Source organism: Electrophorus electricus, chromosome 14, assembly GCF_013358815.1.
Source record: "Electrophorus electricus isolate fEleEle1 chromosome 14, fEleEle1.pri, whole genome shotgun sequence".
NCBI lineage: Eukaryota > Metazoa > Chordata > Actinopteri > Gymnotiformes > Gymnotidae > Electrophorus > Electrophorus electricus.
In genome coordinates this window covers 9,377,501-9,403,718 of record NC_049548.1, presented here as the reverse complement: position 1 = coordinate 9,403,718, position 26,218 = coordinate 9,377,501, and the positions used below count along the sequence as shown (strand labels likewise).

The following is a 26,218-nucleotide window of genomic DNA, read 5'->3' as shown; positions in this document are numbered from 1 at the left end:
TTCTGTGAGATCTGTTTAGTAACAATAATATTAAAAAGCAATTATCATAGATAATCTAATCATACATTAGATATTAAGGGCTTTGTTTGTTCCATAATATGCTGCAGTACAATCATATTTCATAAAATTCATCACTAAATGTTTATCCTAGTACTTTTCATAAAGTAAAAAATATAGATAATAGAAAAAATGTAAGAAATATAGAAATACAATAGGCTATAATGTGTATATAGCAAATGTTATCAAAGGCTAGGAGTTAATATATGATATGATTCATGTTTAAATTAAATTTATTCTTTTACTTATTACTTTTTATGTTTGTAACAAGTTTCAGGGCAGACTTTAAACATGTAGAATGAGCGGAGAACATAGTGGTTATAACTGTAGGTTACTCCCTGCAAACAGAGATTTATTAATCTAATTATAAACACCATTAGTTGAGCATCTGTATTATTCAGTGAAAAATAGAAAGTTTCGCACTTATTTACATTAAAACGTGTTGAACTCTGGAAAACCCAGATCTTAAAGAAACAGTAGAAACTATAAACTCAAATTCAAATGACCCCCCCCCCCCCCCCCTTTTTTTTTTTAATCGAAACGGTAGAGTTTTCATCTCTGGAACAGCGAGCACCCATGCGGTTGCACCCGTAGTGACGTCATATTTGCGCGACAATCTCTCACGCGAAAGAAGAAGCCGGTAGGGTGAATAGAGCGTGTACCTCCGTCTAGTCACTTTTCAGCTGATAAAATGTATTATAAATTCAGTGGATTCACGCAGAGATTGACAGGATCTCTGCCATCATCAGCCCATAACCCTCAGGTATTTCCTTTAAAAAATACATACAGGTTAAAGGATATATTGTAATCGACTGAAATGACCTTCGTCTTGGCTAATCTTAGTAGAACTGGCCTAGCCATGTTAGCTAGCTTGCTAACAAACAGTCCTGTGACCTGCGATTTTCACCTGTCCTTAGACCTTCAACGTATCCTTTGTTCTTTAGGCAAATCTGATTTTTGTAATTGAAATAAAACGCTAACGGGATGCCGTTTTGTTGGTAGCTACTTGTTTAATAAGTAGTAATTAGTATTAACTATCTTAGAAGAAAATGTTAGTGTTAGAAGAAAGCTAGCTGGCTAGCTAAGAGAATAAAATGTAACAGTTCATGTAGCGTTACCAATATGGTATCCCCAGAAACCTCATATATTTCTAAAATAACGCATTCAAATGTCTCGGCACTGATGTATGCCATTTAACTTCATATTTTGATGTTATGGTTATGTTATTTCAGTATCATTATATAACTGTCAGTATGACCTAAACTAAATTAACAGATCTTGTATTTAAACGGTTGGTGCTTTGTATATCAGAAAGAGTTCTCATGTATAAATACCAGACTAATAATACTTTTTACTTTAGCATGGCACATGATAACATTTGTTTAATTTATATGAGCCTAACATCCAGGTTATCTGGTTATAGGGTTTGAGGCCAGGTGTGCCTTCTGAAGCCCCTACTATGATCTTTGCCACTCCTACCAAACTGGTTTCTGAATCTGGACCTTCTCTGGAGTACATGTCTGCAAACAAGGTTCCAGACCTCCAGAGGATATTTCAAGTATGTACAAAAGTAGGAGATGTATGCATGTTTTGTTAAGAACAGGCTTTTTCCCAAGTTTTTTCCCTTTTCCAGTCTTCAGATGGGATTCCAGTACACCTTAAGCGGGGTGTTCCTGACCGGCTCTTGTACAGGACCACCATGGCCCTAACAATCGGAGGTGCTCTCTACTGTCTGGTGGCGCTCTACATAGCTTCACAGCCCAAGAATAAGTGAACACTACCCAGCCTCTTCTCATCTCCCCTCATCAGTATTTATGAACCTTCCATGGACAACAGTACATTACCATGATATATATTTGTCAATGGTGTTTTAAGTCTGAGGAGAATAGGGAGGACGCCCAGCTCTAAGCAGTTGAAAAGGGGGCTCTGTGTTGGGTCCATTTTTACAGCAGTGTTGACTGACTGCATCGTAATACTGTTATTTCATCTTGGTTGCCGTCATGGTTTTGTTGAAATGAGAGGGTCTGAGAAAGGCAAAAGCTGTATCTAGTGGAGGGGAGGCCTTTGGGCCAGAGAAGAGAATATCAGATTACCTGCTGGGGTAACACCAATTATTTTATAGACATTTCTGTATATGCCTCTATCATGTTACGTTATTGTAGCATTTTACACTGATGACTGATTGGTGTGCTTTAATCCTCATGGTGTTGCTCTTTTTACATTTCCTGCCAAAAACTGGTCTTTTTTTTTTTTTTTTGAGGACAAAATTACCTTTTCAGCGGGGCTTGATTTTGGGGTTTTAGAAATGTACAAAAATAGCAAATAAAAGGGATATGAAATTATATGTACAAAAATAATAAATTTGAAGCAATTGCATTGCTGGCTTCTCTCCCTGACTTTCTCACTCACACTCTGTTTTTTTCCATGATCTAAATATTTGATTCTACAAGTACCCAAGATATATTTTGACACAAGATATTCATTCTATTATTATTATTATTATTATTATTATTATTAATAATAATAATAATAATAATAATAATAATAATAATAATAGCATTGTTGTTAATGGTATTGTTTGTGCATTTTAAACGATGGGAAATGCCTCTGAGATTGTGCCTTTGCATGTTCTTTGTTTATTCCTACACAGCTTAATAGATCACAGAAGATGTATGCTTTGGAGTAAGCCTCTGAATCTACTTCTCTCGTTCACATGGCAACGAGTTTAAAACATGGTTACAAAAGGACTGTGACAAACAAAACCCTTGTGAATCTGCCTCTTTTTCCAACAAAAACTAGCAGGAGCTCTTAGTTTACTACTGATGACAATCGGGAAGCATTGTTCTTCTGTGTCTTACTTTAATACATTTCTTTGCAGTCAGTGGTAATGATACAATATGTGGCTGACAGATTGTGTCACAGTTAGTTGCTATTTGATAGGCTGTCACAGTACAAAGCAGAGCAAGACAATCTGACAATAAGAGGCAATGATTCATTTGCTATGGGTTGACATCTATGGTAATGAAAGACCATTTCTCCCAAGCCCTCATCACCAACCAAAATGATCCATCACACCATACTCAAAATGCTCCTTTAACCAGCAAATAGCACACAGATATGAGCACTGACAGCATAACAAAGATACACCAGTTGACTGAAGACTGTGCCTAGAATAGGCACGTGGATGATGAAATGTGTTGTTGCAGAAATGGTTAATTGATTAAGGGTTGAATGAATGGCTTTTATTCCTCGACAATCAATGTCAAATCTTCTTGAGCTCAAGCCTGAAATGTATGAGAACTCTTGTAGTTATGGAAACATGACGAGTCTTTCCAGGTATGCTCTGTTTTTCCAGAAACTTGTTAATACTAATGTGATAAATTACTTGATCAAAGACAGGCAGCTAGATCAATTTGCAGACTGCTGCTATTGTTATCATAGCCTATATATAATAGCTTGTCTGGGGGAGGAAATTGATGTATTGCTAATTATTCGCTGTGCACAGGAAGCCTTCTGGGTCTCCTTTTTCTGTCCTGTTTGTTCCTTATTTCTCTACTACTGAATATCTCCTGCTACACCCATCACCACTGGTGAGAGTGTGTGTGAGCAAAAGAAAAGCATCTATATAAAGAAGTTTACAAAAATTAAAGCTTTTCACACCTCAGACTCTCATAAAATTTGTGGTTTTCACTCCTCATTATCATAAATCTTTGTTGACCTTAGCACGGGTTTAGGTTTATGCTTTTCCTGATCTCCCATTCCCACTGATTTGACTGTGGATACTGGTTCAAATGAAATTCGAAATTCATCAGCAAAACTAAAAATGGACCTGAGGGTGAGGATCAGCAGGGGAAGAGCAGACATTGTGGGGGAGAGGTGAGGTGGGAGTGTGTGTGATTGGTGTGAGACCCCCAGCCTGTGGATCTGAGGGAGAGATCGAGAGCCTTCACTCTTCTCCATCTGTAGTCCTGCTGCTCCCTTGGCTCCCATTAGTTTGCTCTCACTCTCCTATGTTTGTGTGGGTATGTGAGATTTTCAGAGTATTTTGAAGTTTACTTCTCCCCATATTTTCTATGGCTAATCCTATGTAGTTGTTAATGTAGTAGGCTGTGCTGCCAATGCATATTCTTGAGTTTTTTAAGCCCCCATGAGCTCCCTCTGATTCATTCAAATTCTGCCACAATATGGACTCTGGTGGACCACGACACTGCTGGATTATTTGGGACTACAGCCTCTGTGTGATTGGAAAGAAGTAAGGAGCTTGGTCATGTTGATCTTGTGTAACTGCACGGTTACTTTGGTGACATGGGAAAGAAAGTTCAGTAGCTTTCTTATTATACTATGAAATAAATTAATAAATTAATCACAACAAAATAAGAAACAGATAAAAATCGTCACTTGATGAAGAACCCCACACGGCTTGTAATCACAGACAATAATGATGACTTGATTGCTTAATGTTTCATCAATCATACCCCATTCTGTGCTCTTCTGCAGCCAGTGTGCGTCTCCATAATCTCATTTATCTGTTTCATGTACACATTCCCCTCCCTTCAATATGATAAACTGTCCTTCTTATATGTGCTGTTCTAATAGCAGGCTGAAGCCAGTGGCAAACTCAATCTTAAATGAGAAATTTATGAGATTAACTGCAGTCCTTTCTTAAGTTTTTTCTTATTAATTATAATTTAGAATGCTCTTTCAAATCTTGTGTAATTACTAAACTGATTTAAGATGTATACATTTTCATGTATATTCTTCTCTGCTTGCAACACATCCACCTTCCTTTAATTTCCCATGGCACAGTAAATAGTTACCTCAGAATTTTTTTAATGTTTTGAAAACTTACATCTTTTAAAATCAATTCAATTAAAAATATTGTATAGTGCATTTTACCACAAATGTCACAAAGCAGCTTCACAGAAATCATTTATACAGTGAAACCAGGTTCAGGCCCCTCATGAGCAAGCCAAACTGACAATGACCAAGAATAACCCTGAGAGGACCCAAAGGCTCAGACGGGGAACCTCTGGTCAACATTGTATGGCAAACTAACAACACATAATGAGTTAAATTGCTTTTCTTGTCTATATGTTTATAATAACACCTTGTCATCATCTATGTTTAATATTTTTCATACACAGTAGGGGATTTTTGAACAATACATGTGAGATATTCAAAAGGTCTTGCTCTACAGAAAGTCCAAGCACTTCTTCACGTTATGTAGATGTATATCTATACAATATAAAAAGGGCACCTCTTTTCTCTATAACTGGATGCCTCCTGTTGTTAAGCAAATCAAGAGAGACCTAGCAGGACCCCTACTGAGACAATACTTTGATACAATGATTTAATAAAAAATGAAAACAAAAAGAAAGGGAAAAGGACCAAGGTGTTCTTTACTTCAAATATCCTCTTTTGTTGTGGCTTAATTCTACTGAAAACGTTGGACATTTTTCAGCAGCACAGCTTTGTAAGAGCATCATTAAAAAAAAACTAAAAAAAAAACCCTTAAGGTTTTCCAGCTAAGGGTATGTACACTAGTTATAAAAGTGACTTTACACTGACACAATACTTTTTAAAGTTAATGGTAATTGCACAATGAGTGATTCCAGTTCAAGTTCACCATAACTGAAAAGTGCAAAAAGAAGACATCCCAACACAACTTCGGTCAGCTACTCTTGGTTGTTCCATGAAAAGGTCTGCTCCTTATTCACACCGTACTAGACACAACAATAATGCGTTATGAAGGAAAGGCATTAAGGCATTCAGAAATAGCCTTCATTCGCTCATATTCACACGGTTCTCTGGACGAATCACCACAGAGTTTGTCCTGGCACCAAGCCACACCAACTGTTCTACAGACACCCACTTCTACACAGTCAGCCAAGGTCTTAGGATGCTGTACTAGAAACATCCCCATAAGTCCCTGTAAGATTCCAGCAACCTAACCTCTGGTGTAACCGTGGCGACATTGGATGCTCTGGGACCAGTGATGCTTGCGGAAAGCTGTAGCGTGGTTTCATGTTGACAGCCTCTTAGGACCGGCAGTGATCTGCGACACTGACATGAGTGAGGGGGTGCCATCTGCCACTACCAGCGCAGAGCCGGATCTGGGTGTGTGCTGTGGATAAAATCGCAAAGTCAGGATTACCTCCTTTCCTATTTCACAGAGACATTCATTGCATCCAAAATCATCAGCTGTAAGTGTTTCATGTGTCATACACTCAGTCCCAAAAGGCCTTGGATAGTAACAGAATGGTTAGGATGAAGATGCAAGTGCAGACTTTGACACTTTATTTTAAAGTGTCCTTCCATGTAAGATAAATCCATAGCACGTTTTATAGAGTCTTTCACCACTTTAGGACGGCATCACATATAAAATTCACTGTGCAATTGTTAGTTATTAGATAGGTGAGTACTGATGTTTTCATTTGTACAGATGAGGTAACAGTGTGCAGCTGACTAGACTTATGTATGAACATTGCTTTTGAAGTTTAATGTTATTCATCCCTAGGACCCTCAGTCAATGAAAGTAAAGCAGGCTACCGTGGTGGCACTGCATAAACAGAATCCATCAGTGCATTCGGAGCAAAAGATAAAAGCCAAGCCATGCCAACATAACCCCTTTGTTATTTAGGATCATGTGACTTACTGAAAATTACAGGTTTGACAATCAACACATTGATTTGTATTGATTCATGTATTTTACATTAATTTGCAGTGCTTTAATAATCATTTTAAGCTTTTTTGAAAGCGTATTTTTGCTATGACTAGCAGGGACACAAGACCTCACTGTTGAGCCTGAAGAAGGGAGGTGCCTACCTGTGAAGAGCTTGAAATGTTGTGGTTTCTACATTTATAGCATTTAGTTAACAATTTTATCCAAAGCGACGTACAATTATGACGAGTACATCTTGCTCAGGGGCCCAACAGTAGCAACTTGGCAGTGGTGGGGCTTAAATTGGCAACCTTCTGACTACTAGTCAAATATCTTAATCAATGAGCTACCACCGCCCTGGTATGAACTGTGTGGGTGGGGCCCTATGTGAAGCTCTAATGGTTTGGCATAGGACATTTGATATATTTGATATTATATATCCTGAGTATAATTCCAATTCGAATATTACTTCTTAGCACCATCTTTTGAAAAATGTTTAAATACATTTGAAATATTTGTTATATATTTTGTTATATGGTGTCAGTTTTTCTACATGTAATTATTAGATTAATTCTATTTCTTTCTAGATTGCATCAGTTAGTGTAAAATAGTTTATTTTACATGTTTGTGATGAGAAGGGAAACTGAAAGCGCTCAAAATAAGCAGGAAATGCTAGCCATGTGTGTGTGGGGGGGTGGTGGGGAGGGGGGGGGATGTATGTGTGAAATTTTAAATGGTTCCTCTGGTATAAGTACTTCACATTTGGGCCTTTTGCATTTAATCTGCCCAGAGCCACTGTTTCATTTCAACCTCAAGAGGTCTGAGTTTGGCCTGCAGGCTGCCCTTCACCTTGACAGGGCCTTATTTAATAAGGGTCAGTGAGGGGCTGCCATGTGCAAGTCCAGCATATGCATGGGAGTTTAGCTCCAGGAAATGAAAGGGTTGTTGCCTCTCTGGAGGGTTATCAGAATGCATTGCTACCATTTGCAAAGGACCAAACAAATATTGTCTATCCACCACATATAGCTGCAATGTTTATGGAAATATGGAGGAGCAACCTTGAATATCTCTGTTAAGATATTTTTACAGTACATATTTAAGTCATAAGATGAAAAGCAAACCTCTCATAATGATATGTAAACACGTTTCATATTCTATTAAATCAAATAAGATTTAGACAGATACACCATCAAACAGAAACAGAAGCAGCAATCAGGAAGGAGTCAGCAGCAATTAGCACTCCTTCATTTAGTATTTACAGTCCTGTAATGCAGGAAAATGTGTAATCAAATAACAGACCATAGATGTGCACACTAACTGAAGGGCTTTAAATGAAGTACTGACTAATGACTGTACACTTATCTGAAAAACAGAAAATCCCATGTGTCTCAAGGTGAAAAACAACATTGCTTACCTCTCCTTTCCACAGTGTTATTGATTTTTTTTGTGCTGCAACTAGTTTTATTTGATCTCTGTTTGTGGTTTTTTTCCCAGAGTGGGCAGTAAACAGCTCAACAAACACCTGGAAGACTACTTCTTCCTACAAATTGTGAGCACAAGAGAGACTTTGCTGTCTTTTATAACTTAATAGTTAGGGGTAGATCAGATTTGGAAATATATCAAGCTGCTCGCCCCCCACTGAACCCTCATTCCACTGAATTGGTCACACAGAGCGGCGTGGTGACGATGGTAAGGCAGTGCAGTCCATATGCCTGTGCAATAAATTACCCCAGAGCGAAGCTGTGGAAGGTGTTGATACCAATTTTTGGTTCATCAGACACATCATGAAATGATAAGAGTGGGGGGGGGGGTGTCTTTCCATACCATCAGTAACATCTTGAGGTCTCATGGAAAGTCAGAGGAAAGTGAGAAAAGAAGGCCATACAGAAACAAGGCAAGAGAGAGAGAGGCAGAGTTAGAGAGAGAGAGAGAGTAGAAACCACAACCTTATTCCATGTAATCTTGGTCCATCAAGAGGAGGCGTTCCTTCATCATATCCATCTCCTCTTGTCTGTCACTCTGTCCACTGATACTGGAATATTTTCTCTAACTGCTTTGTAGATTCCCATCAGAAAGATGAAACGTACACTACACTGTGTGATTGTCCCTGAGCCCACAAGTCATTTTAAACAGTTTGAACACTAATTGAATCTCTCTGGTTTCTTTAAGCAATGGCCTACGCTATCAAGTACAGAATAGTTACATCATGGGCAGAAAGCCTTTATAGCTAATGAACACAGCTGTGCGGAGCGGTCAATACTCACTCCTCCCAAAGGTACCTGATGTGAACAGTTCACTGGAATGTCTGAGACAGAATTAATTTACCTCTTAGTATACATAATCAATACAGGCTTTGGAAGTTGCCAATTTCAATGACAAGGAGTGAAAGTAGACAGATTTTCAATTAAAACCAATCAGCAATTCTGGTTTAATTGATATTCTTTCCACATCTTCAAATATTCTGTTTGTTGTCAAATGGTGGACGCTTACTCAGAAGAAGGCACTTACTGCTCCAGAACACAAATTCTAATTACCATGTTCTGAAGGAAAATGCCACTGAAATACAGAATTTTCAGTATTATTTATCTTGCCCTTTTCATGATGTGCTAAGCGTTCAGGTGGGAGTCTATATAAGGTTCTTCTTCCATCATACACTCTTAAGACTGGGTGAATATGATTATTATGCTCTTGCTTTGCTTTTCCATTTATATGACGAGGCAACAAAGGACATACACACTTTCTCTAACTACTTCACAAACCCGAGAGCCACTTTACATTATTCAGCTCAAATGAATTCTTGGGAAAATGTCTAATATTATTATTTAAAAGGTTTTTGTTTTTGTTTGTTTTTGTTTTGTTTTGTTTTGTTTTTGGTTGTGAATGTCAGCAACATCAGCTATTATCAGTAAAGCTTTTGCAGTGGTGAGTTAGCTGTGCTAAGACAAGGGTGGACAATAGAGTGGGCTATTTCATGGCTGGAGCCCTGGGGAGAGGAGAAGGAAGTGTGATTGCAGCTCTGATTAGATCTGCTTCTTTAGGTTTCCTGTGACCTGCTTTCAGGAGATCATCACTAGCATGACACACACCACAGGACGCGTTTAGTCAGTTTAGTGTTTATGAAGGCTAGCAAAGTGAGAGTGCTGATTAAACCCGACTAAAGGCAAGGATTAAGTTTCCATTTCCATTTACAGCATTTGGGAGATGCCCTTGTGCAGAGCAAATTACAGAAATATTTTGTAGTCTCTGTCAAAATATATCCTCATGCTAGCATAAATAGGACACAGTCAAGAATATTGTCAGGCTAAAGCATTGAATTAGTAAAGAATTAGTACAAAGAGAAGGAAAAGGGTAAGTTTATCTTTTCATTTACTTATGTTTAAGTGCTTAGTAAAGAGATGAGTCTCCACTCTTCATTTGAAGACAGCCAGTGTCTTAGCATTGCAGAAGTTCGAAAGCCAAGGGACATACATTCCACCACCTGGGTGCCAGGACAAGGAAGAGCTTTGACGCATGTCTACTTTAACTCTTGATCTGAATATTACCTTAAGGTAGGTGGGAGCTACTCCAGTTTTGGTTTTGTAGGTGAGCCTTAGTGTTTTAAATCTGATGTAAGCCAATCCAGAATACCTATGAAGGATGTAACATCAGACAAGCGCTTAAGTTAAAAAGACGTCATGCAGCTGCATTCTTGATCAGTTACAGGGGCCTGGTGACACTAAAGAGAAGACCTGCCAAAAGCAAGTTGCAATAGTCTAGTCTTGAGATGAAAAAGGACTGAAGAAGCATCTGAGTGGCTTCCATGGTCAGAAATGGCTGCTTTTTTCTGATGCTGTAGATGAGGAACCTGCGTGACTGAATCAAGTTTGCAATAAGCGAAGAGAATGACAGTTGTCCAGAATAACCCAAGGTTGTATGCCTTGTCAGATGGAGTGATCTCAGAGTTCTCCATTGAGACCACAAGGTCCTGACATGGGGAAGCATCTCCAGGGATATGGAGCAGCTCTTTCTTGCGAGATTTAGTTTCAAGTGATAATCTGCCATCTATGACAAGATGTTTGCCTGGCACGCTGAAACAGAAACAAAGTGTCTGAAGGGGGAAAAGAGAAAATTAGCTGACTTTCAACATAGGAGTAGCAAGAGAAACCATTTGAGGATATGACGTCACGGACAAAGTGGGTAGAAATGAAGAATAGTAGAGAACCAAGCACTGAGCCTTGTGGGATGCAAGTTGTTACAGGGAGAGTTTTCTTGGATGCTTTTGATGGTGGAAACATGTCTTTTTGAAAATCATAGAGCTAAACACACACACACACACACACACACACACACACACACACACACACACACACATATATATATATATATATATATATATATATATATATATACACACAAAGATTGTGTAGTTTTGTATAACCTCCTGACCAATTTATGTATATGCACAATATTTTTTTTTTCTATATGCATTTGATGGTGTGTACAATGTTCTTTTTCAAATAAAAAAGATATGGATTTGCTCCATGTCACCTGATATGACCAGATGGTTGTTTGACACCACAAATCGCTTAATATAATGTCCAAGTGATTGAAGCATCTTGCCAGAATGACAGCTAACACAGCAAAATTAAAAATTGAATAGTGTAATATCACAGGCAGAACAAGAAAAGAAAAAAAAACACAGATGGATGGAATGAGCCTCAGTCCTGAGCATCACACATTCAAAATTATGATATAGACCTACAAATGCTTTCGAATGATCAAACGTGTGACTTTATATCAGGCATACCTCAGAACAGTGTTATTTTAGTCTAGTCTCTTTTTTTCATCTTGGGCATTGCCTTCTCTGGGCCTCAGGTCACTCTATGGGATAAGAAAAAGATCCCATTTATTATAATGCCTTATGTCCACTATGACCTACGCTCTTTGTCAACATTGTAGCAACCAGTTACATCTCGTTAGCCAATGTATCTGAACATATTATTCACATTTATACAACTCACATAATTTGCTGTCTTTTCTAAATTTCTTACACATCACACTTCAGCCCATCATTGTTAGTTTCTGTAGTAAAAAATAATGTTCAATATTGCTGTATGTGTTGTTTTTGATCTACTTATGTTGAACCCTAGCTGTGTCTAGAGAGTTTCTGTTGTTCAGCTGGCTGTTGGCCTAATCAGTATGCTTGTCAGAGCAGTACTCAACAGCAATCACTAATCACCCCTTACTTCTCCAAAGGGCCTTTCTAACATGATATAGAATGAGAGTGTGTGCTTGTGTGTTTGTGTGTGTGTGTGTGTGTGTGTGGCAGCCCCCCCCCCCCCATGTGTAGTGAGACTGAAAGAGAGAGCGAGAGACATTTCACATATTGAAAGGGAGAATAAATGGGTGGAGGTGGTTGCTCTATAAATCATAACAAGGTCCTGAAGTGTAAAGAAAGCTGGAAGCCTATACCACACATTAGTGATTAACCCTTTAAAGGGTACTGGCAGTAAGATGTGCATCGTATAATGAAGCACCAGCAGTATATCACCTGTTTTACTCAGAGGCACATGCAATCTATGTGGCACATAGGATGATAGACTGAGAATCTCATGGCACATTCTGTTTCTAACATCATTATCAGAACATCATATAACTCAGTGTGTTGGGTTTCATCCAGCATACATAAGCGAATGTAAAAGGGCCTTTTACATTGTTACGATGCAGAATGAGAGCTATTTCCGTTGGCTTGAAATGGAACCTGTGGATGATGATGGCAGTGTAATAGAAAGATAACATGTAGTGTTACTGTAGAAACTACAGCACTGGGCTGTCTGAAACGCTCCATAATGGCCCTTAAGCCTACAGATCTAACTAAGAGGCCCATGATTCTCCTACTCATCTGTGCAGCCTCAAATGCTCATCCTTCAAAGAGAAAAAAAAGCTGATAGCACTGATCAAAAATCTTCTAGAAATTCATGCTTGCACAAGGATTAATTGAAAAGGTTTAGTTTTTGCTATTTGCACAGAAAAAATAAAAACCGTAATACAGGCCAGTAATCCACTACTGCATTCTTATTACTACAATTTGTTTGTCACACAAAAAGTTGATAGTCGCTGTAACAAATCTCACAAAATAATGAACCCACCATAACCAATCATCACACCATAAGAATCTACATCCAGTATAATGTATCAAGTCTGTCACCAAAATGTTTATGGCATCTGGTGTGGTTTAGAGAATGCTCGAGACTTTTCCTTAAGGTCTCCACGTCTGCCCAACCACAGCTCAGGAAGAACTCTTGTCCATGGGTGTGAACAATGGTCTGGGGCTAAACTTAATGCTCTCAATAAAATATGACTCCATATTTCACACTGAGATAAAAAATTCATGGTCCTGCCCTCATAAGGTCTGCCAAGTGCGGTTCGGAGTACTGCTCTAATATTAAAATGGCCTCTTGTTTCTTTTGCGGGTGCGGCTGCAGGAGCAGCTCTGTGACGTAGTTCCCCATCACGCCGCTCACTCATGGTGATGCATTAATGCAGCTGTCGGGAGATTACAGCAGCGAGCACAAAAAGTCTCGCGTTAATGTCCAGGTTGTAGCCACTGAAGCACTGCTCATTCATAGGCACAAACAAGAGCACATGTGCACTTATGTGTTGACACAGAAAGGTTGTACACAGAAAGAAGTACAGTGAATATGTTTAACTAGAAAACATCAAGAAAATAAGGTGGCCAAGACAGTAGTAAGTTAAACAGTATGTAGGGATGTGTTGAATATATCAGCTGGTAATTACATACATTTGATGAATATTTTTGTTACATATAATTAAATTGATTGACTTTTATTTTTATTCATTTCATATAAAAACATCAGCTTTTACCACACTTCAAAGTGATGACACGTATAATAAAAACAGAAACAGTGATAATACAAAAAGTCAGTAGACAAATTTCCATTGTGTAAATGGAAATGGAGACCTAAAATAAAAATAATTCAACAACAGGCAGCGGATGTATCATACCAAGCATGGAACTATAATGTAAAATAACCATGCAATCTGAATGACCAAAGCTTTGATGTTTAGTTTGTCAGCAAAAGGTGTTATTAAATTAGTTGTGCTATTATGTCAGCATGACAAACTAAATAATGTTTACAGATTTGTTTATTTAGAAAATGTTGAACATATCTGGCACCTAGGTCAACAGTGGGGTTGTGACCAATTCTGTCCAGTCCTTTGAAAATCTACATCCATTTACATTGTGTAAGGAGACCCCAGGGTAGAGGTAATCATATATTACTCTACAACATACAGTAATGTAGTCAATGGATATCTGAGACCTAGACTGCATTTAGGAAGAAAGATTTGCAGCCATGCCTTTGCAGTGAAATTGAGAACCTCTTTAAAGCTGTGTTACTGGTAATTGCATGTAATACAGAGTAATTTGTATGTGGAACACATAGTTTCTGCTGTAATTTCAAGTTTGATTATAGTTGCCTTGGTTGTGTATTTCTGATTTGCAATAAATTCACTCCTGTGTGACGTGCTATTATAGACCAGCACAGTTCAAACACAAGCTGGTCAATTAGTTGTAGACAGTCAGTTGAAAACCTTCACTGGTTATTCAAGTACAACCAGTCTGACAGGCTTGTCACAACACAGAGTTGAAAAGATATGTCATAAAAAGTGCAGTGCAATTCCTCTGACATTTCTCTCTTTCTTTTTTCATTCTGACTTTCTCTCAGACTCTCTCTCTCTCCCCATCTCTCCATCTCAGTCCAGGGTCCTCATCAGCACAAAGTGGTAAACAAAGCCCAGGGAGTACACTCGACAATTCTGCAGGCAGATGTGCATCAGTGAACACACAAAGCAGATTCATCTGTTGCATAAAGGGCAAGTGGCACTCAGCAAGGGGCTTACTGAGTGCCTGGGTCTCCCTCTCAGCTCACCTCTCAACCTTTCTCTTTGTCCTCAACAAGTGTCAGAAAAAAAGGTGACTCATACAAAGTAGCTGCTGGGGTGGGGTGGGTGGACAAAGGGAATGCAATTATAATGGAGAGCAGGGAGGACAGAGAACAGGCAGATGAGGTATGACGCAAGTACAACAGAGTTGGGAAGAGAATAGAGGCAGAGAGGCTTGCAACTCTGAGACAAGTCTGGGCTGACACTGGACTCCTGGGCCTCAGGCGACCAATTACATTCCCCAGAAGAGGAAAGGCCATGTTTCAGGGATGCATACATTATTGATCAGTACTTATACTTACCACACATTGCTCAGTCTGTGTGTAGCACCTCATGCCTTGCAGGTCTCTAACTGCATCATAGTCTTGCCCAGGGAATACTCTAAATCAGCAGCAACAGAATCCTGAGACACAGATATTAGGAATGTGTTGTAGCATGCTTTTGGGCCATTTGATCCATATCAAAGATGTTCTTATCACAAGAAATGCTAGAGGATTCTTTTATAGTGATGCAAGATTTACAAAACCTTGTGAAGTGCAAGTCCCACAGCACTGTTAATCAACAGCGCCACCTTACGAACACTACTGCAAATGCTTTATGGCTAAAGGTTGTACAAAATACACTGAACCATAGATTTACAATGACTATTTTCTTGTCACCTAACATCACACCAAAAGTATGTATCAAACTAAACAATTAATTAAAAATAAAAGTAGTCATGATAAAACTCTTACACTACATTTGTTATGGTAATCCAAATTTGTGTGTTAGGGGATAATCATAGCTTTCATTACCATTAAGTTATTGTCAGGACCATGTAGGTAATTATTTAAAGCATGTTTTGCATTAAGTATGTAAAAAAGCTTGACGACCAGAACATCAGTAGCCAAGATAAGAAAATGAGGATGAAATGTGGATATGCCAACATTGTTGTGGCTCATTTGCAGTAACATTTGCAGTTAATGAACCAAATCTATCTGAAGGATAATTCCCTGGTTCTTAAATTTGCACTTTCAAAATAAAAATGTAAGAGGATGACTTTTAAGATCTTGTGAACTTAACAGAAAATAAAAGAAGGGATGAAAAACAAAATGAGTGATCAGCGATATCGGTGTTAAATGGGATTACTCATGACTGCCATACTGCCACAAGAGGGAGACATAACGTAATCTAAAAGATTTACCTTCATCGTTTACACTTACACATTGAACATTGTTTATTAAGTAAATGGATAATTGTGGGTATATACGTGTAGTAGAAATAACGTGATTTACGTGAAGTAGAAATAATACCAGTTATCTGATTCTGGTTTCCTTTACATTTCCAGAGTCTCTTTCCTAATCCCTAAACAGTATTTTATTGAAATTAGATAAATCTCACACCATATCCAAACTACCAATATCCTTAATTTGGAAACAATCAGAATTTAATTTCTCAAAGAAATCTAAAACCCAGTCGATTGAATTATTCAAAAGTGTGGCCTGGTACAATTGTACAATTATTAGGCAAGTTGTATTTCTGAGGATTCATTTTATTATTGAACAACTACAGTGTTCTCGGTCAATCCAAAATGTTAATAAATGTCAAATCTGAATATTTAAGAAAGTAAAAGTGAGGCTTTGGCTTTCTTAGAAGAATATAAATGTGTGAATAATTATTGGGTAACCATTAGTGTGCAGAATTATTAGGCAACTAAATGAAAAAACAGAAATTTTCCCGTTTCATCTGTTAAAGTGAGAATACGAAACAATTCAATTTGCAAATAAACACTTCTGACATTTAAAAAAAAAGAGTAACCAATATCCCACCATTTTTTTCAATAACAGTCATAAGCCTTCCATTCATGGCCTGTCAGTTTCTTAATCTGTTGATGATCAACTTTTTGTGCAGCAGCAACCACAGCCTCCCAGACACTGTTCAGAGAGCTGAACTGTTTTCCTTCACTGTAAATCTCCTGTTTAAAAAGGGCCCACAAGTTCTCAATAAGGCTTAGGTCAGGTGAGGAAGGTGGCCATGTCATTATTCTTTCATCTTTAAAGCCTTTACTGGTTAGGAACGTACTGGAGTACTGCGATGCATGCGATGGAACATTGTCCTGTATAAAAATCATTGTCTTCTTGAAAGCTGCAGACTTTTTCCTGTACCACTGCTTGAAGAAAGTGCCTTCTAAAAACTGGCAGTAGGTTTAGGAGTTGATTTTGAGTCCATCTTCAACCCGAAATGGTCCAACTAGATTATCGTTAATAATACCAGCCCATTGCAGTATCCCTCCTCCACCTTGCTGGTATCTGAGTCGGAGTGGAGCTCTGTGCCCGTTACTGATCCAAGCACAGGCCCATCCATCTGGTCCATCAAGAGTCACTCTCGTCTCATCAGTCCATAAAACCTTTGAAAAATCTGTCTTCAGCTATTTTTTGGCCCAGTCCTGACGTTTTACTTTATGTGTCTTGTTCAGTGGTTGTTTTCAGCCTTCCTTACTTTGGCCATGTCACTGAGTACTGAACATCTTGTACTTCTGGGCACTCCAAGTAGGTTGCAGTTCTGGAATATGACAGCACTGGAGGATAATGGGCTCCTGGTCACATCACGTTTGATTCTTCTCAAATCTTTGGAATTTAATTTGCATCTTTTTTCTCAACACATTTATTTCGACCCTGTTAACTATTTGCAACAAAACATTCTGTGATTTACATTTATGGCATTTAGCAGATGCTCTTATCCAGAGCGAATTACAAAAATGCTTTTTCATTTACTTGTAGAATATATCCTAGAAGGGAGAGTAGGTTAGAGACCAATATACCAATGATCTAGAATACTGTAGAAAAACAGGGATAAATGCTGATGCCTAGAAGTACAAAATACATAAGGTCTATCTTAGACAATGACAAGTGCAATAAACAATAAATACTTGAGTTTGTTAGGTAACATCAGTGCAATAAACAATACCCTACAATAAGTATTAGTCCACGTTTGAACCAGTGTGATCACACTATAATATCTTATATTTTTAGAGTGCTGCATCCCTCTGAAAGACATTTTCAATTTTTGACTTTTCAGAGTCAGTTTTTTTTGTCACATTTGGCCTGAGGAAAAGAAGCTGCCTACTAATGATGCACTCCGTTATAGGGTGTTGATCTCCTTAGGCCACACCCACCCTCATTACACAAATATACATCACCTGATATGCTTAAATCCGATAAGCGTTCAAGTTTATACAGCTGGGAGTTGGCAAATATGCATTAAAATGATGATATGGTCAAAATACTCTGTTGCCTAATAATTGTGCACACATTGTATTGTAGAAAGACTTCAAAAGACACAAGCTCTGTTACAAAATGTATTTTCTAAATGAATCAATTAATTAAACTGTTTGCTTGTTTGATTATTGCAGCACACAACAGTCACCAAGACTTAAAATTACTGACCTAAAAATAATAAAAATAAAAATAATAATGCAAGTCATTAATAATGCAAATTGTTATCATTTCAAGTTCATATTGTGCTTTGAAAAACATACCTATAGTATAATCTCCATGTTAACATGTGTTGTAAATGACCGATCATCAAATGAATTATACATGCAACAACTACATTAATGATTAACTTTAAAAACAATTTTAATTATTAAATGAATGATTTTTAAAGTTTGTTACAGAAAAGGAAATCAGTATATTCTGTTTAAAGTTTAGAATTAATATTAAGATCTACTAAGATATAGATTAGGTTTGAACATTAAATAGCTCATAGTTATTTTTGTTTGTACATCATACGAATTTGGGTCCATTGTGCCAATTAAGGAAACTATTACGCGCCTATAATGCAAAAAGTTCAATAAGCCAACTGAAGAATCGATGGATACAAAACACGTCGGTGTAAACACCATCCGCTAAAGCAATTACCTCATTTATTACGCACGTAAGATACGAAATGTTCTGTATTCTTCACTTACAAATAAATGTAATATCACTGAATGGCGTGCAACACGTAGCTTACCAATAGCTTATTGTGAAGTTCAAAGAGATAGTACCAAACGGAGTCCGTTATATCAAATATCATTCTACAAGCTTATTTTGTATTTGGCATATTGGACATTTTGAAGGATCTGTGCACAAGGTCACAGGCAGTGTTTGCGATGACATGAACTTCCATGTCAACATCTATGCTGAGAAGAATGGGTGCGTCTGCAGCAGAGACTTCTACGCCTGCGCGCGCGCGCACACACGCACACACGCGCACACACGCAAGGTATGAGGTAATTGTTTGGTCATGTGACTCCTGCAGTAGCTGTCAAAAGTGATACAGCAGCGCATCTCTGGCCAGCCTACCCGCTTCCAGCTGATTGGACTGCCATCAGGTGTTAGGGTTCATCGACAAATTTCGAAAACGGTGACCTCGAAAATATTGAAGAACAGCCACACCGGGACACACATTACAGTCTACACCGGAACATAAACCTCCATCACACCTTAAATACAGCCCTAATTAATAATGCAACGAAATATGTACAAAACAAGATGCTGCTTTTAACCACAACCTTATTATGTTGTTGTTGATAAGGCTAGACACAAGGATCCAAAAATCATGTCACTGTCTCTTTTTTTGTCTCCCTCAAAGAGCACTGCTAAAACTGTTGCTTTAAAGAGGTTTACCCACTGGACATCTTTATTTTACTGTTGGTGTTTTTGTGTATTAGTGACAGTCTGCCTAACTGACATGAATAGCCTACAAATAAGGCTGATAAACGTTTCTGTGAAATTGAAATAAATAACCTACAAAGGCATACGGATCTGGGATCATTTTAAGGGAAGAACAGAGGTATGTCCATTGTCTTTGGACTTCAAGCCGACAACTTCTAGCTTCACCGCGAATTAAGTCGGTGCGCCTGCCCAGAGGTGAATACGTTCAACACACAACAACAACTGAACTTTTAACTTGAGCCCTTGATCCCGAGTACTTACCCCGCCTATGTCGCGAGTCAGCTCGTGTAGGCTCAAGAGTCAGAGGAGGTGAGATTGGCTTTAGAAAGTAGGGAGAGGGGGACAATAGACGAAGTGCTTACAGGGCAGGGGCGATGTCCATGGGAATAAAAGGTGTCTAGGCAGAGATAGCTAAAACTTCACTGGGTTGATCGCCTGAAAGAAGCATGCGCTGACAGTGTACCCGCGTTCAAAGAAGGAAAACCTACTCAATGCCAAATTTGGGAACCGGGGAGGAGAAATGGTTTTTCAGCTCTTTTCACTGCGAGGCGCAGACCGAGCGGGGCGCTGGTGACGTCCGATCAGGGTTGGACGTTCAAGAAAAAGAACTCTAGCTGCCGAAAATGATTTCGTATATGTCATGGCAAACGGGACTGGCACTATCATGTTGAAATGCGTGGTTGTCGGTGACGGCGCCGTTGGAAAAACTTGTCTCTTGATGAGCTACGCTAACGACGCCTTTCCCGAGGAATATGTGCCCACTGTCTTTGATCATTACGCAGGTAAATCATTGATTACAACAGTTTCTGTAGTGATCCGTTGTAAGAAGATGTTCCTACGAACAGACTAATGCTTGAATACAACGATATATTTTAACATCTATGCGTGTTGAAGAAATCAGTTTAGAGTGGTGGTGGTGGTGTGGCTTTCATTTCTTGTCCTTCCTCTGATCAAAACCACCTGTCGGCTTCGGGAAAGACAACTGGTGTATTTTGTCATCCTTTCCCACACACATGCACTCTCATCAGAAAACGACAGTCTCTGTCAGGTTTTTACCTCATTTTGTGGCTGAGCGTTTTTACCATGTTAGAATATTTGAATATTAGATGCTTTTGTATCGTAACTGTCTTTGTAATTTGATTTGCAGTGAGCGTGACAGTTGGGGGAAAGCAGTATCTTCTTGGGTTGTATGACACTGCAGGTCAGGTAGGGATAAAATCTTGCTCTCTCTCTCTCTCTCTGACTTGTGGCTGTTTCATTAACAACAAAAATACACAGTAACCTATATTCACATGTATTTATCACTGGAGGAACCAGGCTGCTTAAGCCTCCAAAAATGGCTCAGTTTCTTACTCATTCAACAGGTGACTGGTCTTCAGAGTCACAGGAATTAATTTAAACAAACAGTCACATGATTTTCAACATGAGCAGTATAGGTCTAAAGTTTCCATTGATGTCCCATCACATTTGTACTTCAGAGTTCTGATTGCAGTCATATGTTATTTGAACATAAGCCTACAATTTGTGCAGCCAAGGTTTAAAGACCCAGGTTTAAAGAAATGGATGTTGGAAAAACAAGTCTGGTTTATTTAAATGTGGTTTTATTGTGTAAATCAGGGAAGTTGACATGCTTGGTGCTTCTTACTGAATTAAGTGCAAAAGTGTAACCATATGATCCAAACCAAGGATCTGAAGGAGCTCAACGGTTCTGTGGATTACTCAGCAGTGTGTAGTGTGTCTGCTTTCAGGGCTTGAGAGGAAGTCTGTCTTTTGTGCTCTTGAAAGGTGGTCTGCTTCAGAGAAATGAATCTCTGTGGGTCTGACATTCTTAATGAGGAGGCCGTGGAGGCGTGAACTATGAAAGGAGGCAGATCAGCGGCACTGGGCTGGGAGTGCACTGGAAGAGGAGCTCCTGGACGACGCGGCGTGTCTCCAGGGCGAGGCAGTACGCCGGATCTAACGTGGCTGTTGCTTTCCATTCAGAGCACTTTAACGAGCGCTTGAGATGAAGGAATGAAAAAAGCGAGGCGAGGGAGGGGTCAGGAAGGGCCAAGTGCTGGGATTAAGTTTCCAAGCAGTTGAAGCTGAAAAGCTGCTTCCCACCTGCCTCCTCCCATTCCACCGCACCCTACCCCACAGCTGGGTTCAGTCCAAACCATACAGGCACTGCGATTGATCCGAAGGCCTCGTTTGGCTCTACATCCCACACTAAAGCTGGCTAAAAGGGAACAAAGGGAAGATTGGCATGAGTTTGTCTGTTTGCTAATTACCAGTGGTTCTTATCCACTGATGCTCGAAGATGTAGGTTAGCCCAACAGTGAGAGAACCTGATATGCAGTGACTGTTTGAGGGAAGCTCAAAGGAGCTTGAGGATTTGGATCTAGGAGGCCGAGATTCCAGGGAGACTTCATCCCACACACCCACACCTCAACTTCCCTTCTAGCCACTTTGAAGTGGTCCTCACACTGCTCACACCACAGCATTGGACAAATATCTTGCACAATGACGCTTTGAGACATTAAGATGAGAGCTTGCAAGTTTACATTTTGGTTGCCAAACGCTGCCTATTTCTTTGAATCATCAAAAGCAGTTTGGAGTGAAGGTATGGTGTCCTGGAAGGTATAGTGAGCTGTGTTTGAAAAGATCAACAATTCTCATATGCCTAATTCAGTGAGTCTGTTATTTTAGTTCCAGTGTCTCTGTGTAATTTCACCTTTGGATTATTTTCTACATGAAAGCACTGCTGTGCTGTTTGAAAGCCTCTGTTGTGGTATCAGACTTCAGCTATAGTGCTTCATTCCTTGGGAGTTTAGCAATGTTGAAAGTTGAGACACTTATTCTTTGGCCCCTCTTGTGTGTGAGAGTGTCCCTGTGCCTATTAGCTCCTGGGTAGAGTGACTGAGTTAAAGACTGATGGCTAGACTGTGCCGTGCTCTGCACTACACTCCCTACAATCTTATGATTAAAAAAAAAAAAGCCTCGCAGGCGTATCGGACAAAGCTGACTTTATCTGGCAGAACTCTGCACTGCTGCATAGAACTACTGGACACTGCCATGGATAAATAAACAAAAAAAGGATAGTTAGCCAAGAGCATGAACCAGTAGCCAAGGGCAGGTAACAGTAATATTCCTGCCATCGACTAGGTTATATTGGTGGAAATGTCACTTCTGCTTGTTGGCAATTGACTTCAGAGACCCCATCTTGGGTTTTGACATGTGGAATGCTCCAGTAGCAATTGGTGAAATGAGCGACAAATGCATATAATCACGCTCACTCTTTTTTCTTTTTACATCTGTCCAGAGAATCTGGAGGCACGTGAGCTCTACTAAAGCTCATACTGTCCTTATTTCTCATTCCTATTTCTTGCTTTTTCTCCATCACTCTCTGTTATACTGGTCTCTGAATAGACCCAGAGATACAGATCCTCTGAAAACAAAATTCTTACCAGATGCAAATAGCAGTTGCTGTGATTGGAGGCTGCACTGCAGACTCTCCCACCTTGGAAGACCTGACGAGCTTTCGATGCTGTGACCTCTTTGAACTAGCCAGAGAAGGCTCAAAGACAAGATGCTTTAGATGCTGAAGCAGCCTCTGGAGGATTTGCGTCTTATCTCTTCCTTTTTGCTCACTCACCATGACTCTCTGAGTTGGCAACAGTCATGAGTTCCTACAGGGATGTAGTTCTATTTTGGGTTTCCGGAAGGAAGAACAGTTATTCATTTTGATCATCTTGAGATCACATTCACTATAATGATACACACACACACACACACACACACACACACACATACTTTTTCTTCTCATAAGCCATAAATCAGTGAAGCAGTTGAAGCAGACTAGATCCCAGTTGATCATTCCCTGTAGTATGCGTGTGAAGCAGCGTCTAGAGATTTTTTGCACATGCCGAATGCACGTAATCCCAGGTGCAGGAGGCCAGGAGCGCCACGCTGTGGCACCCACCCTGAGCCCCATCGAGCCAGAAGGAGTGAAGGAGAAGGGACGAGGAGGTAGAGTTTTGGCCATGAGGAACTCTGCTTCACTGCTCTGTGTGTGTGAGCGCGCGCACGTATGGGTGCTTGTGTGTGTGTGTGGAGACGAGCACAGCAAGCTTCAGTTAACCTGCATCAGTTGAGTAAATACAGGCATGAATTATTCTCTTTGTATAAGAGCATGGAGTTGCACTTCCCACCCCCATATCTCTACTGCTAGCTGTCACCATAGCGGTGCAGCTTCTGCCTTCACTGTTCACCTTACCTGTTTGTATTAGCAAAGATGTAAATATAGCAGCTTTGTGTTCACCTGCTTTTGTGTTGTCCTGTTTAAGAAACCAGGCCCATTCTGTAATGAAAAACCCAGTGCCATTTAATCGACCCATTTAATGCTTCACAGCAAGCGACAGATCTACAGCAGTGTGCCCAAACAGGTGGACAAACAAATACAAGCTTAACCTCAACAGGGGATCGACCAACCAGTCACACAGATCCCAGAATGTAGAATCACACTCAGACAGCCTGCTATATGCATACACATGTGCTCCTCTTTAATTGTGGGTCTTAAGGGAGCTGGCATGCAGAGGGCGGCGGCCCTTGAGATAAATGTTTCATAGGACCAGCCGTGGAAGAACCACTCTGCTTCTCTCACTCTCTGTCGGCAGGAATCGCACACAAGCGCTGCATGAGCTTTGCAGATGGCAATCTGATCTAAAAGACAAGGATGTTGATGGGAGGGGCTGCATTTTTTTTGTGTGTGTGTGTGTGTGTGTGTGTGTGTGTGTGTGTGCGCGTGCGTGCAAGCTTGCACACACGCACATGTGTGTGGAAACAATCTGATCTCTAAGGAGCAGTAGAGAGAAGCCTACCACCGCAGACAACACACTCTTACTAATCCGGAACACAAATTCCGTTCCAAGCCCATATCAGACATCTCCGTGGGCATGTATGCCTCTGTGTGAGGGAGTCTATTGAGAAGATGCAGAGAGCACTGGATGACTGTACATGGTACAGGAATGTGCTTATGTGCTTATTGTCCGTATGTGCTTGTGCTTCTACAATTGACAGCATTGTCTCCTAGTGTGTACTCTAGTAGAGAAAGGCAGCAGTGAGGTTTGCTGTGAGGTTTGCCTGCCGTGAGCTGCAGCAGCCGGAGAGAGACAGCACTTTACAGTAATGCTGAAGACACAGAGGGAATGGTGTCTGCATGTTCACTGCATTAGATTGCTGTCTCTGTTAGTTCCAATCCATTTCCCTCAGCTCTTTAAAGAGCAGGGTGAACACACTCTCCCACACATAGTTGTGTACTCACATACACATGCTGCATACACACTGAATCCCACATGCACACCCTCATGTATGTGGTCTCCTCTGAAATGTCTTATACTTCATTATTAACAAGGATTGTTGCCACTGATATCCAATCACAGGGTGTATCCATAGGCGTGAAGGGCAAATCTAATATCCTGTTCAATGGTGTGCCGTTCACATCTTCACGTGAAAATATTCTCAAACTTCAATATTGGTAAGCAAGTAGACCCTCCCCTTCTGAAACACTGTGCAGATGTGGTACTGCAGCAAGAGCATGCATATGTATGTTTTCTGGCGGGGGGATCCAGATATGGCTATGTGGGATGGTGAGTGACGTGTTGGCTTATTCCACTTTTCAGCGGGGCAGAGGCCACTCCACTCTCGCTCCCTCCCTGCAGAATGTTTCAACTGGCCAAAGGAAAGGTTGAGAGGTATATTTATAACTCTGCCAGCCCATAGGGACAACACGCACATTGGGAGTCCTAGCACTGGGACGAGGCCATGACGGGTGGCTCTCCTCACCAAGGAGCAGGAGTGTATCCGCTTGCACTACACCTGCGCTTTTGTAACATTTACGGTGTGCATCATGGCTCGGGGGGGCACACCCAGACAGCTATGGCTGCCCTGTGTAAAAATAATAAGGTTCATCTCTCTCACCTTTGGCTGTGTGATTGGGCGAGGCTACATCAGTGAGAGGGCCCCCTGGATTGGATTCGCTGTGGCAGTGCTGGTGCCACTGGCCCACAGGGACACGAGTGAGGTCACAGCGCCTCGCCTCGGGGACAGAGGAGGGCAGTGCCTCTCAAATAAGGAGCATGACGGTGAGGAGAGGGAGACTGTTGACTTCTGGGAACTCCAGTGTGACTCACTCGTTGCTGTGTGCCACGGATGAGGTTGTTCATGGTGTTGATGACGCGCGTGTGCGTGCGCACGCACAGGCAGCGCTGGTAAATGAGGCTCTGTCTGAAGGACCCCTCGCACGCAGCCCAGGACCAGTGCAGACAAGCAGCTGCCACTGATGAAATGTTTATACGGCTGCGCCTACATGGCCAGAGGTTCGCTCTTACACTTTAGATGCCCATGCTTGAAATAAGAACCATGAATGGCTGATATCACTCACACAGACACAGACATGAAAAGCTGGTCTCCCAAAAATACCAGTCACATGTCCCCGGTAAATCCAGGCTTATCTGTTGTGGGTCTGGTCTCTGGTTTCCAGAGGACACTGTGCTCTCCCACTCCTGCTGCAGACAGGCAGGAGGGTATGGGGTAGATGAGACAAATGCTAATGAATACAGTATGGATATTTGGGTTGTAAGTCTTCATCTAAATTAAATGAATATCTGATGGATCATCAGGGCTACTGTAAGTCCAGGCAAACTGCTATAGTAATTAATGTCTCCTTGTTAAACATTATGCCTAATTTAATTATTAAACCGTGGGTTTCCGGTGTTAGAAAACCCACTTTTAATTCTTTTAATGCCCACTATTACCTCAAAAACCATCGAGTGGCCTTTATATAACTGCCCAGTGCCAGTGTCAGTATTTTTGGTGTAAA

The 26,218-nt window shown here is 40.3% G+C and overlaps 2 protein-coding genes across 2 annotated transcripts in view; both read left to right on the top strand.

Moving 5' to 3' along the window:
- Positions 1-665: 665 nt before the first annotated feature.
- LOC113572778 (cytochrome c oxidase subunit 7A-related protein, mitochondrial) lies at positions 666-2,433 on the top strand. The gene is made up of 3 exons (XM_027002610.2): positions 666-820; positions 1,481-1,615; positions 1,691-2,433. The coding sequence occupies exons 1-3, from the start codon at positions 749-751 to the stop codon at positions 1,829-1,831; spliced, it is 348 nt and encodes a 115-aa protein (XP_026858411.1). The 5' UTR covers positions 666-748; the 3' UTR covers positions 1,832-2,433.
- Positions 2,434-19,664: 17,231 nt separating this feature from the next.
- Positions 19,665-26,218, top strand: part of rhoq (ras homolog family member Q) — a 10,678-nt gene continuing 4,124 nt past the window's right edge. The window contains exons 1-2 of the mRNA XM_027002639.2: positions 19,665-20,141; positions 20,507-20,565. Of these exons, the coding sequence (XP_026858440.1) occupies positions 20,000-20,141; positions 20,507-20,565 (201 nt within the window). The 5' untranslated portion in view covers positions 19,665-19,999. The remainder of the gene's footprint in view (positions 20,142-20,506; positions 20,566-26,218) is intronic.

What these genes read in the sequence shown, in the direction of transcription:
- LOC113572778 (XM_027002610.2), top strand. Translation starts at nt 749, where the DNA reads ATGTATTATAAATTCAGTGGATTCACGCAGAGATTGACAGGATCTCTG. An exon ending in CATCAGCCCATAACCCTCAG is followed by an intron (nt 821 to 1,480) that starts GTATTTCCTTTA and finishes ATCTGGTTATAG; the next exon opens with GGTTTGAGGCCAGGTGTGCC. An exon ending in ACCTCCAGAGGATATTTCAA is followed by an intron (nt 1,616 to 1,690) that starts GTATGTACAAAA and finishes TCCCTTTTCCAG; the next exon opens with TCTTCAGATGGGATTCCAGT.